This window comes from Dermacentor albipictus, chromosome 2 (genome assembly GCF_038994185.2).
Source record: "Dermacentor albipictus isolate Rhodes 1998 colony chromosome 2, USDA_Dalb.pri_finalv2, whole genome shotgun sequence".
NCBI lineage: Eukaryota > Metazoa > Arthropoda > Arachnida > Ixodida > Ixodidae > Dermacentor > Dermacentor albipictus.
The window spans coordinates 22,634,124-22,650,898 of NC_091822.1; the positions used below are offsets into that span (position 1 = coordinate 22,634,124).

Sequence of the window (16,775 nt, forward strand, 5' to 3'; positions counted from 1 at the left end):
AAAAAAAAACCAAAAAAGCTGGTGGAACAGGGAGATACGAGAAGCGATGACCGAATGACAGAAAGCATCCGGAGAGCACAGGCAGGCAAAGAAGCTGCAGTTGCCGCAGGATGAAGTAGCCAGTAAATAGGAAATATACAGGGAGAAAAAGTCTATGGTTCCTATACCGGTGCAAGCAAAGATAAAATAGACCATTGGCCATTACATCGGTAATACACAGGCTAGCAATGCAGAATTCAAATTAAAGATGCAAGCTTGGGCAGAGAAAAATGGCATTATGGGATAACCAGAATGGCTTCAGAATAAGTAGGCATCTGGATGATAATTTATTTGTTCTGACTCAGTGTATTGAAATATCAAGAGTAGAAAGCAGACCGTTATATGTGGCCCTTTTAGACATTACAGGAGCACATGACGACGTAGACCGCAACATTTCATGGGATATTCTGGAAGGGGAAGGCTTAGGTAACAATTGTCTAGAGCTTTTGAGAGAGATTTACCTAGAAAATACCGTTTGCGTTGAATGGGAAGGGATGAGGAGCGAGGAGAAAGTTGATATCAACAAGGGATTGAGGCAGGGGCGCCCTTTATCCCCACTGCTGTTTATGATACACATGGTGAGGATGGAGAGGGCGCTGGACGGAAGTAATATCCGGTTTAACCTCTCACACAAACAGGCGGGTACAGTAGTAGAGCAGCAGCTTCCAGGTTTATTTCATATGGATGACATTGTGTTGATAGCTAACAAGCAAAGTGATTTGCAAGGTCTGGCTAATATCTGTGGACAGGAAGGTGAGAATTTGCGTTTGAAATTCAGTGTTAGAAAATCAGGTGCTATGGTATTCTATGAAAACAGTGAACTGGCAGTGGCAATACAGGGCCAGAAAATATCTCAGGTTAAACAATATGAATAGCTTGGTATATGGATAAACGAAGGCAATAGGTATATGGAAACACAGGAAAAAACAATAACAGTAAAGCCCGGGATACAGAGAGTGGAAAACCAGCGCCCAGGCAACGAATTACGACCTGTGGCGAACGCTCGCCTCCCAGCGTCCAAAAATTTGACTTCCACTGACTAACCAGTCCGATCGGAAAAACGGCACCCGGCAAAAATCGCCGTCGGAAGTGGTGGGAGCACCTCGCACACTCACCAAGTGTCGTGACGTTCGATCTCCTTTCCAGTTCCGGCAGCTGGTTGGTTTTTGTGCATTTTTTGTTTTCCAGCGGAGCGTCCATCGCGAGGCCACACTGAAGCAATGGAATGCGGGTATTTGGGCTATTCAGGGACCTTAGTTTGGGCTAGTTTGGCTGCGCACTTTCAGGCTCTCTGCGCATGAAAGGGACACTGTTGATCATTATAACCGGAAATTGAATGTTTAGTACAAATTTGTGTAAACTTAATTTTCATCTACAAACTTAAGTGAGGTGCTCACAAAAAAGCTAATTATAAGTGTGGTGCAGTTTTCTTACCAACCCGATCGAAGGTTCCATGGTGCAAAATAGTGTGTGCATTGTACTGCTTTTCTTGGTGTCTTTTTTGTGTATGTGGTGGCGCCCATACGGGTTCGGGTATAGGGGACGAAACGGTTTCTCGTTCACAGCACCCGAAGCTGTTTTTTTTTTCTTTCTTTTTCGCTGTTGGCATGCGTGTTCACAAAGCATGGTTTTGTGCTTCTTCGGTCAGAAACCACCGCTGCTCTACTACAACCATAAGTCCGTTCTGCTCAAGTGCCTTCAGGGAAAAGAGCAATGACAGATTGTAGTTAGAAGCCAACCAGGCCTGGTCTTCTGACTGTTAGCATCTGTGTGGGCCCAGGTGGCACATGGAATGTCTAGGGCAACAAGAACGAAACCTGCCGAGAGGCTCATTTCACACCAAATATAGATAATTCTATCCTCTCCGGCTGCAGTAGTAAACACTTGTTGTTGGAGGAAGCTTTAAAACAGGAACTGAAACTAAAGTAAACATGAATAACCACAATGTGCTTTTACACAAAGTAAACTATAGTCAAAGTTTGAAAACCATGAAACCTTCTGCAAAGCCTGCCCGCAAAAATGCTTGCAGCTCAATGAAACGTGCGGAAATCATTTGTAAGCGCCTCGACGAAACTTTTTTCCAAGTTGTTTAGTCATTAACAACAAATAATACAATAAAAATCCTATGTAATATTTTTTCTTATCCAAAAACACATTCCTAGAGTCTGGCAACACAGAAAAGTGCGCAGCAGGGTCCTTCTGTTTTTTGCTGAATGCAAGCGATTCCAGTGAACCATCGCTGTCGTCTCGCCGCATCTATTTGTGCCCGGTGATGTTCACCATGAAAGTCCGATCCATGTCCACGGTCCGTTTCTTTGATGCGGCCGGTCCCGATGACACCCATGCGTGAATGGCACAACGATACAAGCTCCCCCTGGCTCGGCGCATTTTCGTCAACGAACTGCAGCCTATCAATACCGTTTTTGGCCACTTCACCTCTCCTAGATGCTCCGCCACTTCTGGACGCCGCAGTTTTTTCCGTCTGGCAGCGTGGGACTGAGTCAGCTGAGCAGGCAGTACAAAAGTGCGCACATTCCGACGCCGCCCTGGGTCACGGCGCCGCTACTGCGATCCTACGCTCACCGCAGATGTTTATACAGGTTAGCTACTATAACGCTTATTCCTATCGTGACAATGATGTCTGTCTTTTTGCGGTGTCGTGGCCACCTCATATTTTGAAAAGTGTTCGCGCATGTGCATCGTATCTGTTGTGCCTGCTTGTTCTGGGTGGTGATGTCGAGCTAAACCCTGGACCCATGACCAAGGCTCAGGAGGAAAAGCTAGACCTTGTGGCTGGCTCTATCTTGCGTGTTGAAGCTAGTAATTCAGTACTTCAAGAATCTGTTAACAAGGTGCTTCAAATGCACATAGACTTAAAGAATGATTTAGGAGAACTGACAACGCATGTCCTTGATCTAGAGCGGAAATTTGCAGCGGCCGCAGTGCTCAGTCCATTGCGAGCAGTGACAACGGTCTCGTAGGCATACAGGAAAAAATTGACGACCTGGAAAATTGCTCTAGGCAGTCTAACGTTCTCTTTTATGGCTTAACAGGTTCCGCGAAGTCTGAAACTTGGGAAGAGTCAGAACGACTTCTAAGTAATTTCTGTACCGAAAAACTTGGGCTTACCGTGATGTCAATCTCGAGAGCACATCGTGTGGGACGCTTTTCGTCTGAGAAGAAGTGGCCTATCATAACAAAATTTTTCAATGAGAAGGAAGTTGAACTGGTTCTGAGCCGCCGCCATAAGTTGAAAAATAGTAACTTGAGCATCTCGTGAGATTACTCGGAAGCAGTTCGCGAAAAGCGCCGGAAACTTCTCCAGTTCTCGCGAACTATGAAGAAAGACAGAGATCGAGTGCGCCTTGTTTTCAACAAACTGCATTTGAACAATGATGTTTACGAGTGGAACACCAATGAAGGCCAGGCTGTTCTTGTTTCCCAGCGCAGGGATGAATGATGTTCCTCCTCCTTTGTTTCATTAAGCTCAGGTTCACCTACTAGCTCACCCGTAAAATTACACTGTAGCACTGATAACAGTATTCTCTTTTTATACACCAACGCTAGAAGTGTTGCCGCTAATGGTACTGCACTCTCATCGCTCATTGATTCATTCCAGGCTTCTTAAGTGTTGCTTACCGAGACCTGGCTTAACAACACCATACACGATAACATCATCTTTACGAGTGAATCCACTTTCAAGTTTTTTCGATGTGATAGGCAACAGCGTAGAGGGGGCGGTGTGCTCATCGCGATAAAGGAAGAATTCATTTCCGCACCCATCATTATCGATTCTTTTCTTGAATGTATTTGGATTTCGTTGAAGGGTGCTGCATTTGGTGTTATCATTGGCGTTTCTTTACTGTCCACCCGACATGTCTGGCGCGTTTTCCGATGAGTATCATCGAGTGCTGAGCGAGGTGTGCGTGCTTTTTCCGAGGTCGGCAATTATCATATTTGGCGATTTCAATTTTCCAAATATTGATTGGTCGATGCTCTCTGTATCGGCCACAGATGCGGCCGCACATGCCTTTCTCAGCACTTGTCCTGACTTTTCATTAACCCAACTTATTAGTCAACCAACACGATCCACACAAACTTCTGCCAATATACTAGACTTAGTCTTAACTAATAATCCTGATATATTTTCTGACATAACTCATGAAGCAGGCATCGCTGACCATGATGTTATAACTGGATGCATTAACTTTTGCGTGAGCAAAAGAATAATTACGCAATATTTATACGCAAAAGAATAAAGTTGACGCAATATTTTTAGATTTTTCTAAGGCATTTGACCGTGTTCCACAACTTAGGTTGTTACTTAAACTTTCACAGCTTAACATTCACCCTAATATAATTGCACGGATCACCGATTTTCTCTCATCTAGAATACAGTTTACATCAGTTAACAATTCCAACTCATGTTATGCCGATGTTACGTCTGGCGTTCCACAAGGCAGCGTATTTGGACCTTTACTCTAATATATATTAATAATTTACCCAGTTGCATGTCATCCAAAATCAGACTATTTGCAGACGATTGTGTAGTTTATTGATGTGTAACAATTAACACTGATAGCCACTTACTACAAACTGGCCTGGACACAATAAGTGCATGGTGTTCTAATTGGTTAATGCCATTAAATATTTCCAAAACTAAACTCGCGTCTTTCACCAATAGGCCACGAATTCCAACCACCTATTCCCTTGATAACAACGCCGTGGAACTTGCAACTACTTACAAGTACCTTGGCATCAATCTTCAGTCTCACTTATCATGGAATAATCATATTAATCTTGCCCTTGCCTCTTCAAACCGTACTCCCGGGCTTATTAAACATAACTTAAAAGGAGCCCCAGTGCATGTTAAAAAACTAGCATACACAACATTAATCCGTCCTAAACTCCCAAACAAACTTATATCATCAGTAACATCAAAGCCTTGCAGAACTGTGCTGCGCGATTTATATTTTCAGATTATTCACGTTACACCTGCATCACCTCGTTAAAAAATAAAGCAGAGTTGGAGAATTTAGCGCTTCCCTGTAAAATTTCTCGCCTAGCACTTTTCTATAAGCTTTATCGCCAGCCATCACTTCACGATGATTTCTTTCAGTCACCACCAGTTATTTTTCCTACCGTGACCATCCATACAAAGTCAAATGCATTAACTGCCAGTCATCCCATTATGCATATTCGTTCTTACCACGCACAATAACTGAATGGAACGCCTTACCATCAGTCATTGCCACGGAACCAGACTTGACTAAGTTTCAACATTTAATTCGCTCACGACTTATCGACTAATCTTATTATTATTTTGGGGGACTTTTACAGTGTTTTCGATATTTGTTGGTGTTTGTCATATCAGTTGAGTTATGTTCTCCTAATATGTACTAATGTTTTCTCTGCAATAATTGTGACCTAATAATCTTGTATATTACCTACGTTTCACTGTATTATTACTTCTGTTACATTCTCTTGTTTTTACTATGTACAAACTATTACCAGTGCATGTGATCGCCCACCCCCGCCCCCATGTAATACCCTCATAATGAGGGCCTTAGGGGGTATATTGAATGAATGAATGAATAAATAAATAAATAAATAAATAAATAAATAAATAAATAAATAAATATATGTATCCCGGGCTTAAAGGGGAAGAGAAATACAGCCATAATGAAGCACATAGCGCTATGGGGATACAATAGGTACGAGGTGCTTCGGGGTATGTGCAAAGGTGTAAAGGTTCCAGGACTTACTTTTGGAGATGCGGTTGTTTCCTGTGCAGGGTGATATGGGCTGGACTAGTTTTGAAGTGAGGGCAGCTTGCAGTAAAATTGATTATGAAGAACGACAGAAATATGGAAGAAAGTAAATGGGCTGAGAGAGGGTTGAGGTATCTGTACAGAAAAAACAATGATTCACAGCGGAGGAAAAGAACTAAGAGCTTACCAGCAAGTATGTGGCCTGTAGGGTGAGCAACACAGCAACAAAGAACATCAAGCCGAAAGTCGGAGAGGCTGAAATAATCTCATGGGTAGCGGCAATGGAAAATAAACCTGCTATGAGTAACTACTTAAGAGGAAAAAACGAAATCAGGAAAGAAACAATTTATGATAACTCAAAGGAAAGCTCATTACTTTTCGAAGCGAGATCAGGATGCCTTGGAACACACACCTATAGAGTGAGATATAAGAAGGCAGAAGAAGCATGTGCTTGCTGCAGTAAAGTTAAGGAAACGATGGAGCATGCTTTATTTGAATGTGAAGACACCTGCCCAGCAGTCGATTTAGGCACCACTGGCCTCCTTGAAGCCCTTGGGTTCAGCAAGAGCAGGGGAAAAGTAAACAAGTCTGCAATAGAGGTTAGTAAGAGGCAATTGGAAAATTGGTGGGAAAAAAATACGGAGACATAAAAAGCAACATTCACAATAGGGGGTAAGGAAATGTGGTTATGGGATTTTCATTGCGGTTTTTTTCTTTTTCTTCTTCTTTAACCTAGGTAGGACATTAGGCAGTATAATAGCAAGAGCTTGGTGGCACAACCGACCACCCCGTTCCAGAGGGGACGCTCATAACATCCATCGACCCATTCATCCATGTCACCCGGTGCGAGTTGCGCCGGCTCTGCTGCTTCATTAACACCATACGTCCTGACCTGTGGAAGTAGCGCTGTTTCTCTTTTCTGGTGCAGCAATTCTAAAGCATAGAAGAGCGCACGCACAAGCCACTTGCCAGCTGAAATCCAAGCTGTCACTTTACACTCAAACTATTGAGAAACTGAAGAGACAAAGTGCAGAACTTGAAGAGGGCATCCTCACAGACCGGTTACGAGCCCTTCCACCAAAGCAAAGACTTGCTGTTATGCAATGCTTTCAAGCCGCTCGCCGCAAATCAATGAAAGGTATGTAGTGCAATCCGGACTGGTCGCTTGATCGCATAATAATGTGAATGTAAAGCCCGAAGCTGTACGAGCATGTCCAGCGGGAAGGCATACTCATCCTCCCAAGCAAAAGCTGTTTGAAGATGCACAGGCAGAAATACAATGGGTTTGGCTTCAACCGTGCTATTATTGCAGGGATTGAAAGAAAAACAAAATCCACGGAGGAATTCAAATGCCACGGCGGCCTGATTATGGACGAAATGAAGCTGTCAGAGTTCTTGAATGTTGGCGCAGGAGGGAAAGTGGAAGGCCTGGTGGACTTAGGAAAATTCACACTGGAAAACAACAAACATCCTCCCTGCGATCATGGTCTCGTGATCATGTTTCAGCCTTTCACTGGTTCCTGGCACCAGATACTTGGAGTTTTCATTTCCAGTGGAAGTGTGAAGGCTGTGCTTTTGTGCAAGATATTAATAAAAGCAGTGTTGCTCGCAGAAAAGGCTGGGCTGAAGGTGGATTATATCACGGCAGATAGAGCTTCATGAAACCGTTAAATGTGGCGCCTTTTTGGGATTTCTGGCTCCTCAACGTCCATAAAGCCATCTGCATCACATCCAGTTGATACTGGAAGACGCCGCTTCTTCATTTCGAATTTTCTGCACCTGATAAAATGTGTTCAAAATGGCCTTCTTAAAGAAAGGTACAAAAGACCTGAAGGTTCTGTTTATACTGAGCACATCAGAGCAGCACACAGTGTCCACTTACCCTTAAAGTGATGCCAAAGATCACTCTTGCTCATGTGAGCCCTAATAACTTTGAAAAGATGAAGGTAAACTTGGCATTGCACCTTTTCAGTCCACAGGTGCTTAGAGGCCTGTTTTTCTACGAGAAGGAAATAAAGGAGCACTGGGGTGACCCCGCACAAACTCAAGCCTTTGTTCTGCTGATGAGGAAGCTAGTAACAGCAATGACAGCACGGATTCCATCTGAAGGGTTGAAACCTGACTGCACGTGAAAGTCGCATCAAGGATGTATTAGACTATCTAAACTGATGGGAGGCTCATGCAGGAACTTCACCAGCTTGATTTCTTTCATCAAGTACTGCCAAGGGGCTAAGGGTCACCTTTCAGGCCACGATTGATCTAATAAAGTACCTTCGTGAAAAGTTTGGCTTTAAGTAGCTGCTGACATGCTGGCTGAGCCAAGGCTACCTCGAAAAATTGTTTGGTATCATTAGACAATTTTCTGGTTGCAACGACCATTCCACTTCTGCCCAATTCTTGCTCATCGTGAACTGCCTCTGTTTTTACGATTTGGTCCAAGCTTCCAGCAGTGGCAACTGCGAAGGGGACAATCTGAGCTTTCTTCTCAGTAGTGAGGATGCATGCCATAGTGGGAAGGTAGAAGAAGCTGCTCACATGACAAAGAAGTCCACAGTGTTCTTCGACCATGAGTACCCTGAAAAGATGAGCGATTCGTGGCTGCTCTTCTACACGACAGGGTATGTTGCACACAAAACAGTCCTGAAGACTGCGTGCAAGAAATGCTTTGACAAGCTCCTTGCTTCCGCCGACAAAGCCAACGAAGAGTTGGCGATGTTCACCAAGTTCTGCAGGGCCCCATATATCCTTCTGAGAAGCTCTACTCATATGTAGACGCCCTTGAAACTATTTTTTCAATGTGATTCAGTTACGAGCTGCACAGTGGCAGCTTGGAAAAGCTTGTCTCCTGCCTGCAAAAACTGACGCCATGCTGGGCTGTGCACAGCATGTTCCCAACCTCACCAACCAGGTTACAAAATTTTTTTTGGTCACCAGTTTGCACTTCTATGCGAAGGCACTCAACAAAGAAAGAGTGTCTTCCCATGAAAAGAAGCACTTCAAGCTCATGTGCGCCATTTAGCAGATGCTGACAACGTTCTGTTTAAACTGCTTGTAAACTAAACAAAATGCTTCTTGTTCTCATGAAAAAAAAAGAGCCCCAGTTCAGGTGTGTTGCATAGCAAAACATCATCGATGACTGACAATGGTTTCGGATTCACTAGCAGGTGATGGCCGTCTTAAAAAGATGGGCGCAGCGTTTCACACCATGTTGTAAAGGATGCAGTGTGATCCTGCTTACTTTGCACTTTCAAGGTGGCAAATATTGTGCACTCAGTTATCACAACTGTTACATCAGTGCTTTGTGTGCCATTATGCTAGCTTTTCATGAGCCATCTAATTGCTGCAGCTTTAGTTTTTGTGTTTTTTAAGAGAGAAGCAGGGTGATCAGACATACAAGCTTGCTTTTCTTTGTGTGCTTGACAAAATATGTCGTGCTCATTGCTATATGTGTAGTAAACAGGTGGATTTCGCTTTCCAGGTGAGTGAAACTCATGTGAAAGGAAGCATATCATATTGCATGTGGCTATATCACACTGTTAGCTGGGGTGGTATACAATCTGAGCTACACCAATCAATGTTCACATATGTTGATCCCTTTTGTTGCCATTCACGAGTTTGGTTTTTGACGTGCAGGATTAGTAGACAGTGTACATGTGTTCAGTCCTAGACACTTGTCAGACCTTTAGTAGACGGTCTCACAAGCTTTAAGGGTATCAGCAGGCGCTTTTTGCATGAACAGCAACGTGACACGACCACTACTTAGCTTATGACCGCGAAGAAATCCCATTCAAATTTCACAGGCAATGAGCTAGCTTAAATACAGCGGTTAAGGGCCACGAACAGGGAGAGTGCGACATAATCTGTGCTTTGTGAACACATTCGATGTGCTCAGGTGGCAATTCTACCATCCAAGCTTTACGGTTGTGTGTAGCAGCATCTCGGATGCATTCGCTAGGTAGCGGCCATCTACGAGTTGCTACGAGCAGACAACGGCAGCCAGGAGAATGACACCTGGTCGCGGTGCTTTTGAAGAAAACCTCAGACAGTCACCAACAGCTTGATCACTTGTGACATGCTCTTCTGTCAGGGCTAGTAAGAATGGGAGCTGCAGATGGTTTCCGGACAGTCTGCAACTACATAATCCCAGAGGCTCAGTGAACCTGCAGAGTCACCGGTGCAAGAACGACACGGCGAGCACTACTTTCTGAAGCCAGCAAACGTTCATTTTATCGCGAATGCAAAAGAAAGCCTCAGTCTATCGATGCCCAGGTTCTGTTGAGGGGAAGTGCATCCATATGACATTGGTAGCTAAAAGCAGGGCCGGATAAAGAAAAATGGGGGCCCTGGGCTAATGCGCATGCAGGCGCCCTTTCCCTACACTGAACCCCCCCCCCCTGTCGCCTACTACGCTACTGGAAATATGCCGTTTCATTTCAATTCCACGAAATTAAAAAGAACGAAGTGCAATGAATGGGGTTATTATTATTAATATTATTATTATTATTATAAGCAAAACAACAAAACTTGCTTGAAATGTGCACTGTTGTAAACACAACACGTATGTTCACATGGTGATTAATCTGCACTCTGTTTTCAGCAAAAGCTATGCTTTAAGGAAAAATTTAGCCCACTCAAGACGAACAAGAACGTAGAAAAGACAACACAGCTCAGATGTCGATCCTTCTGAAGCTAGGCTTTGTCTGCATCACTAAGTTTAATCCCGTGAGGAGACGCATGGCTGTATCCAAAACATTCTTCATTAAAATTAAAGCATCAGACTGCAGTAATCGTTATACACGTTACTCTATAAGTATGCAATAGATATATACAATACTTAAGGGAATAAAAACCCCATAAAAATGCACTAGAATACAAATGAAAATTACGAACTGTAATTACAAAACATTACTTGAAAATATTTTGGTTAAAAGTAAGACAAGCAAGGACGACACCAAATAAACGTGGCACTATCGAAAACAACAGAAATACAGTTCTTTATACGCATGCTAAATACCATAAGAAGAACCAACAAGGGACGAACAACGAAGATTTCCATATCTTGAATTACACTGCTCAGCGTTTCATTCGCAACGTGGAGGCTAGGAGCCGACACAACAAACTTATTGGAACTATTCATGTACTATAGCGCAAACAGTCCTCTTTTAAAATGGCATCTTTCGTGCCTTCGCTTTGGCGAAATCAGATACAGTCTGTTTGAAGGATAGATCGCGGAGGAGGTCACTTTCAACGGACATGATAGCTAGCGAGTTCACCTTGTCGTCAAGGAGGCTTGAACGAAGGCGATTTTTTTATCAGCAACAACTTGGAAAATGATCGTTCGGTCTCCCAGTTTGCCACGGGTATGCTTAAGTATTGGTGTGTTTCCGAACAGAAAGGTTTGGAAACACACCAGTAAGCTTTCTTTCATGCAGCAACTTCATTATTCCCAGGGGACTCGTGTTCTGGCATGCAAAGTTGTGCAGAAAGTTCGCAAACTGAACGATTTCAGCGGAAAATGCTGGCTCCAAATAAGTTTTGTAGGTTTTCACCAACTTCTCAGCCTGCTGTGCCAGAGAGGCCTCGCTTCCAACTTCTGTCAGCAATTTTAAGAATCCGAGCCTTTTGCAGAGTTCAGTGTAGGCAGCCTTTCGCACTCGCAAAGCAGAGCCTAGACTGTCAAGTACAACATTGTAGGTCTCTAGGATAAACTTTTTCTACCTTGTAGCCCACTATCGCTTTTTCTGTTCGGGTGCTTACTCAAAACGATGCGTTTGCCGTCATCCTGATAACAGTGATTGGTACTTAGCGTGCGTGCTCCCTCTTCGAAGGCATCAAAGAAAGGTCACAAAGAATAAACAATGCCTTCTAGAGAGCTTCAAGGCAACACAATACTGCATTGAAATTTTTCAGAATGGCCTTACATGATTCAGCGTGTCTTGACCACCTGGTCTCAGAGAGAATTTTCAAAACAAGCTGCTGGCCAGTTGTGCCCATACTGTTTAAAAGATACCTCCATGGCTTAGGTGAGGAAGCAAAGAACACACACAGTCTCTGAAGTACAGTGAAAAATTTGACTGCCTCAAGGTAACTGTCAACACTACACGCGACAACTAAGTTCAGTGAATGACCAGCACATGGGACGTAGACTGCCAATTCGTTCAGGTGTGTAATTTGAGCTTGCAGTCCTTTGTAGTTTCCTGACATATTGCTACGAAACAGCCACCACAGTGTGGCTGCACTGAAGAAGAGGAAGACGACGTGGACCCGCTTGATATAGCGTTGCCATTGTGGCCTTCTGTTAGCATCCTCTGAATAAATGTATATAGCATTGGGCTACAGCTACACGTAACATTCGCATTATCATGCGCTTGGACAATCATCAATTGAGATGTCACTGGTCGTCAAGAGGGACATCACGGCATCGAAAAGATACAGGCTGGTATGCGATTCAATTGGAGCAAATCCAAGAAAGCATTCGTACACTTTCCCATTTAAATAGTATGGTAAAACAACTGACAGCTGACCAACGTGAGTAAGGTCTGTAGTCGAATCAACCATTAAAAGAGAAGTATTTTGCGCATTTAACTTTGCCAACGAGACGTTCATTGACAGCCTCTGCCACATGCTCGATAAATTCATCACAAATGGTTTTTGACAGATACGATGGGTAACCTTTTCCTTTGTTCCCATAGCGTTTGATGTTCTCCTCTAGACAGGGATCAAACTTTGCAAATGGCTCAAGCACTCCCATATAATTGCCATTTCTCGGTGAACCAAAAATCTCCTTACTGCCCCTAAACGCTGGGTTGTGCTCCGCTAGAAGTTTAACTACAGCGACTACACGCTTCAACACGTCTGTCCAGTAAACGGTCTCAGTGAAGAGATGCTTAACCAGCTCCTTGTCAATTGTGCTGCTCGAGTTAGAGCTGGCGAGCCATGCTGCCACGTAGTTCCGGTGCTTGACGCTATTTTAATGTGCGCACACCTTTTCTTCTGCTCTTTTCCAATCAGAAAAGCCGTACATGGTGAAAGCACTGGGGTTGCTTGAAATTGAAAATAGTTTGCAGCTGACACAGTAAACGGAACCTTTGGACTCCGAGTGCATTAACCAGTGTCACTCGTACGCCTCCCCATTTACAGCCTTTCACATGAAAAGATGAGGTGACGTATAGCATTTCTGAGTTTTGTATTGCCTTTCAGAACACGGAAAATTTTCTGCGCAATTTTGAAAATACAATGGCCCTTTCTCAAGGCATATGCTCCGAAAACTGTCAGTAATAACGTCTGGCCACTCAGCAGGGTCACTTCGGAGAATCTCGCAACGTACCTCTTGCTGCGGGGGTTTCTGTACTTCAACGTTGCCGCAACGAGAAGCCTTCTCATTCGTCCTCTCGAGGCACACTTTGTGGGTGGGAACATGATTATTTGAAGCCGAACTAACAGGAAACAAGTGAGTTGGTCCTTGGAGTGTTGTTTCCTGGTGCTCATCAGTAGAGGGATGCTCAACGGGAAGGTTTGGCACCTGTTGATCAGCAGTAGTAGTAATCGGGCGTGGCGGATTGGACACCGGGAGCTCTGTGGCAGGCGCCCGGCCGAGTAGCATAGACGTTGCTGACTCAGGAACAGGACAGGGCTCAGTTAGCGTCGGTTGCTCAGAAATATGGACGACCAAAGTTGGCACCGTTTTCACAGGATCCAGACAACCAAGATGAGTCAAACCTTGCTTCTTGCCAGGAAACCGTGGTGATGGAGTTGGCTAGTTCTCCACAGAAGCACAGTCGGTACTATTGGGAGTTTGACACGGAATCTGGGGAGAGTGATCATGCTGCTCCGCAGAAGCTGCATTCAGTAGGTACTTTGTCATCTTTGGTAGCTTCTTTTCACGCCCTTCTCTTTCTAACTTCGCCTTTCGTTTAGACGCACCACTTTCATACTTCCGACCGAGCATTTTCCCATGAATGGATGCTTATTGTTCACCGGGCACTTCGTCAGTCCTACGCGGCCGCAAGTGTCCAACGGAGGCCGTCCCGATGACTGGCGCACGCTGCCTGGATGGTCCGTGGCTGGCCGAGAGTGGTTCGTCCCCCGGGAGCTCCTCAGCGGGCGGGCTTATGCAAGCTTAACCGGAGGCTTGGGGCTGAATTGCAGCCCGTGGTCAACTTCCCTTTATAGATGCACGCCGCGTCTGTCTGTTACTAACGCCAAAGCAGGCGTTCACATACGCAAAGAGTTCCTTGTACAAATACCCTCCTTCTCCTATTCCTGTTTTGTCTTCCTATTGGCTACGAGCAATCGTCTGTTCTGGGAGGTTCTTGATTTTTCTTTCACCCCGTCAGCGCTGAGTGCGAGAACGAAGAGGAGAGGGCGACTCCTAGCGCGGGCGAAGTTACGCGCTCTCCGTCGCCTCTGAGTCATCTTTTTCTACTTCTTTCTGGAAAGTTCGGCGGCCAGTCTGGTCTACTTTTTCGGTCGAGTGCGCGCGAGGTTGCACAGCCACTAGGCAGGAAGGGGCCCTGGAGACAGGCCTTTGTGTTCAGCTTGCCAACTTCCCCCTCCACTCTTCCACAACCCTAGCTCAAACAGTCAACATTCCATGCATCACGGCACACAGACAAAAGCACTTGTGACGTCTTCTCTCCTGCCTAGACTCTGCCATCAGACTCATCATCTGCTATCGGACTCATCCTCCCCCGCCCAAATTACCATCGTGGTAAAGAAAAGTCGAATGGGAGGCACTGTTGGGTACTGCAGCACATCCTTTCTATGGGAAGGACAGCGGCGGAACTATTTGAGAGGTGGAGGGTGGCGTGGTGGTGACAAGGAGCAAGGGAGATTTTGGTCCTCATCCCACATTACATGTTTTAAGTGTTTCCCCCTTGGCCCTCCTCTCCAGACAGCACTGGACAGACGGACTGACAGGAAACCACGAAAACTCTTCCAAGCAAATGCACCTCGTGTATTAAGAAAGAGGGCCCCGCCGGAGTGGCGGGGGATTTCTGTTTTTGCAGCTCGACAAGTTCTCCCCAAATGATCAGGCTAAACGTATGCTGTTACATTAGGCAGTGGGCCCCGTCTGCTCGTTCTGGTTTTCTCGCTTCATACATGTCGCTCGAAGTTCCTTTGCCCATGGTTCCATATAGTAAGCAGGTTTGAATAAATGGGCCCCCCTTCTCCTACTGTCCGAGGTGAGGCCATGGGCTGCAGCCCCCTTAGCCCCCCCCCCCCTTCCCTTAATCCAGCGCTGGCTAAAACGTTCTATAGAGTAGACACACCAACGGCACATGATGCCCTCCAACTTCTTGAAAGTTTCGTAAAACCAAAAACGGAAGCTACCCGACGCAACTTGAGCCAGTCGCGAGCGCCTGACACGATGTACAAGCTATAGAATTTTCTTTCGGGTGGGCACGGCACAAGATGTCCGTCCTCATCGAAGTCAGATGTCTTGTAGAGTCTGCTGCCGTAAACTTGATCTTTTGGGCTCGTAATTGCGGCCCGTGCAACGCACCAGTCATACCCATAAATGCAAGCAGCGTCACTCAGTTAGCATACAGATGAGCGCAGTCCAGTTCACACCAGCGCGCTAATACACAAACGAGGCAAGGTTATAACTGGTGTTGCAGAAGCCGCGGAGCGCTTTTTCCTTGCTGTGTGCTTTATTCTTCTTTTTCATTTTTTTGTGTGCGCGCCGCGACGACAGATCGTGTTTTTTACAAATACTGCTCCAGGAGGGCACATGCAACCGGTAAATAGGAGCCTCAGAACAGCACCTGAGTTTATAATAACGCTGTGTTAAAGGTACGCGGTCATGCTTTGGATCCATTTCGCTAGCTCCGCGGCTCCCGCACGATTTTCGCACATGTTCGAGTTGACACAACATCGCGCGCACATTATAGGCAACTAAAGAGGTTGACTACACAGAACACTGACCTGTGGGAAATGAACTGTTTTCACGTCGGGTGCCGCACAAGGTTCACGCGATCCAGGGATAAACTCGGAGCCATGCTCAGAGCGCATTGCATCCCGACATGTCCCGACGGTGAAGCGAGCATAGAGTTTCTCACTATAACAGCTAGAGGGAAATTTGGCGCCACCATCTATGAATGAATAAATGGATGGATGTTATGAGTGTATGCTTTGGAACGCGGTGGTGGGTTGCGCTACCAAGCTCGTGTTATTATACTGCTTAATGTCCTACCTAAGTTAAAAAGAAAACAACCACTATGAACTCCCACAACTACATTTTCTGCTAAGAACGACAGAAAGCTGAGCTAGTTGGTAAGGATTCATTATGCAAAAAAGAGGTGAGGCGTGCAGACAGGACACAAGAGTATTGGCGGCGAGGAGTTACGGAGTCGCTCTCTATCGGAAGCGCCTCGCTGGCGTAGTATGAAGGATCACGTGGCGCGCTCCTCATAGGTTTTGCTGTCAGCGCTCACTGAAAACACCACGTGCGAGCTCTCCCGGACATTTCTGTAAGTACTTCCGAAACGAGAGAAGTTTCTTACTGTCTAAATAATAATCTTTGGCAAACTGAAAGCACACAATCGTTTACAGCCGCGATCTCTTTGCCGAATACGTTCAGTGAACGCCACTGCGCGCGTTCGCCACGATGGAGTCTCCCGAGCCGGCTTCTTGCGTGAAAGGTAGGTAAACGCTGAGAGCAAACTATGTGAAATATGTTCTTATAGTGTTTGTATAACTAAATTGAGCGTAATAGAATGAAGCCTCAATGCAGCGATCGCGCAGATTCGCCGCGACCGACTGCGCATCTGCATGCTTGTCCGCGCACTGTTTCGCTTTCTCCGCGCGCGCGTTTTCGCACCGTGCCATGAGCTTAAGGCCGCAGAATATGAGCATTTGACAGTATACAAGCAACCATTGTTGCGTGGGCGCTATCAAAGCTGTTCAAAAATAATTTCATTGTAGAGCTTGACGCCTACGGGACTGTGATGTGCCGTCGCGACG

At 45.4% G+C, this 16,775-nt stretch overlaps 1 protein-coding gene across 2 annotated transcripts in view; it reads right to left on the reverse strand.

Moving 5' to 3' along the window:
• The window catches only part of LOC135897940 (poly(A) RNA polymerase GLD2-like), a 114,409-nt gene extending 98,520 nt beyond the window's left edge, over window positions 1-15,889 (reverse strand). The window contains exons 1-2 of one of the 2 annotated variants that reach the window (XM_070533513.1): window positions 15,738-15,867; window positions 1,155-1,330 (exon numbers count right to left, since the gene is read on the reverse strand). Coding sequence is in view for 1 of the 2 variants with exons in the window: in XM_065426648.1 (XP_065282720.1) it covers window positions 15,738-15,824 (87 nt within the window). In the remaining variant the exon portion in view is untranslated. Of the gene's footprint in view, window positions 1-1,154; window positions 1,331-15,737 lie in introns of both variants that reach the window. The other variant, XM_065426648.1, reaches the window with a different exon arrangement.
• Window positions 15,890-16,775: the final 886 nt, after the last annotated feature.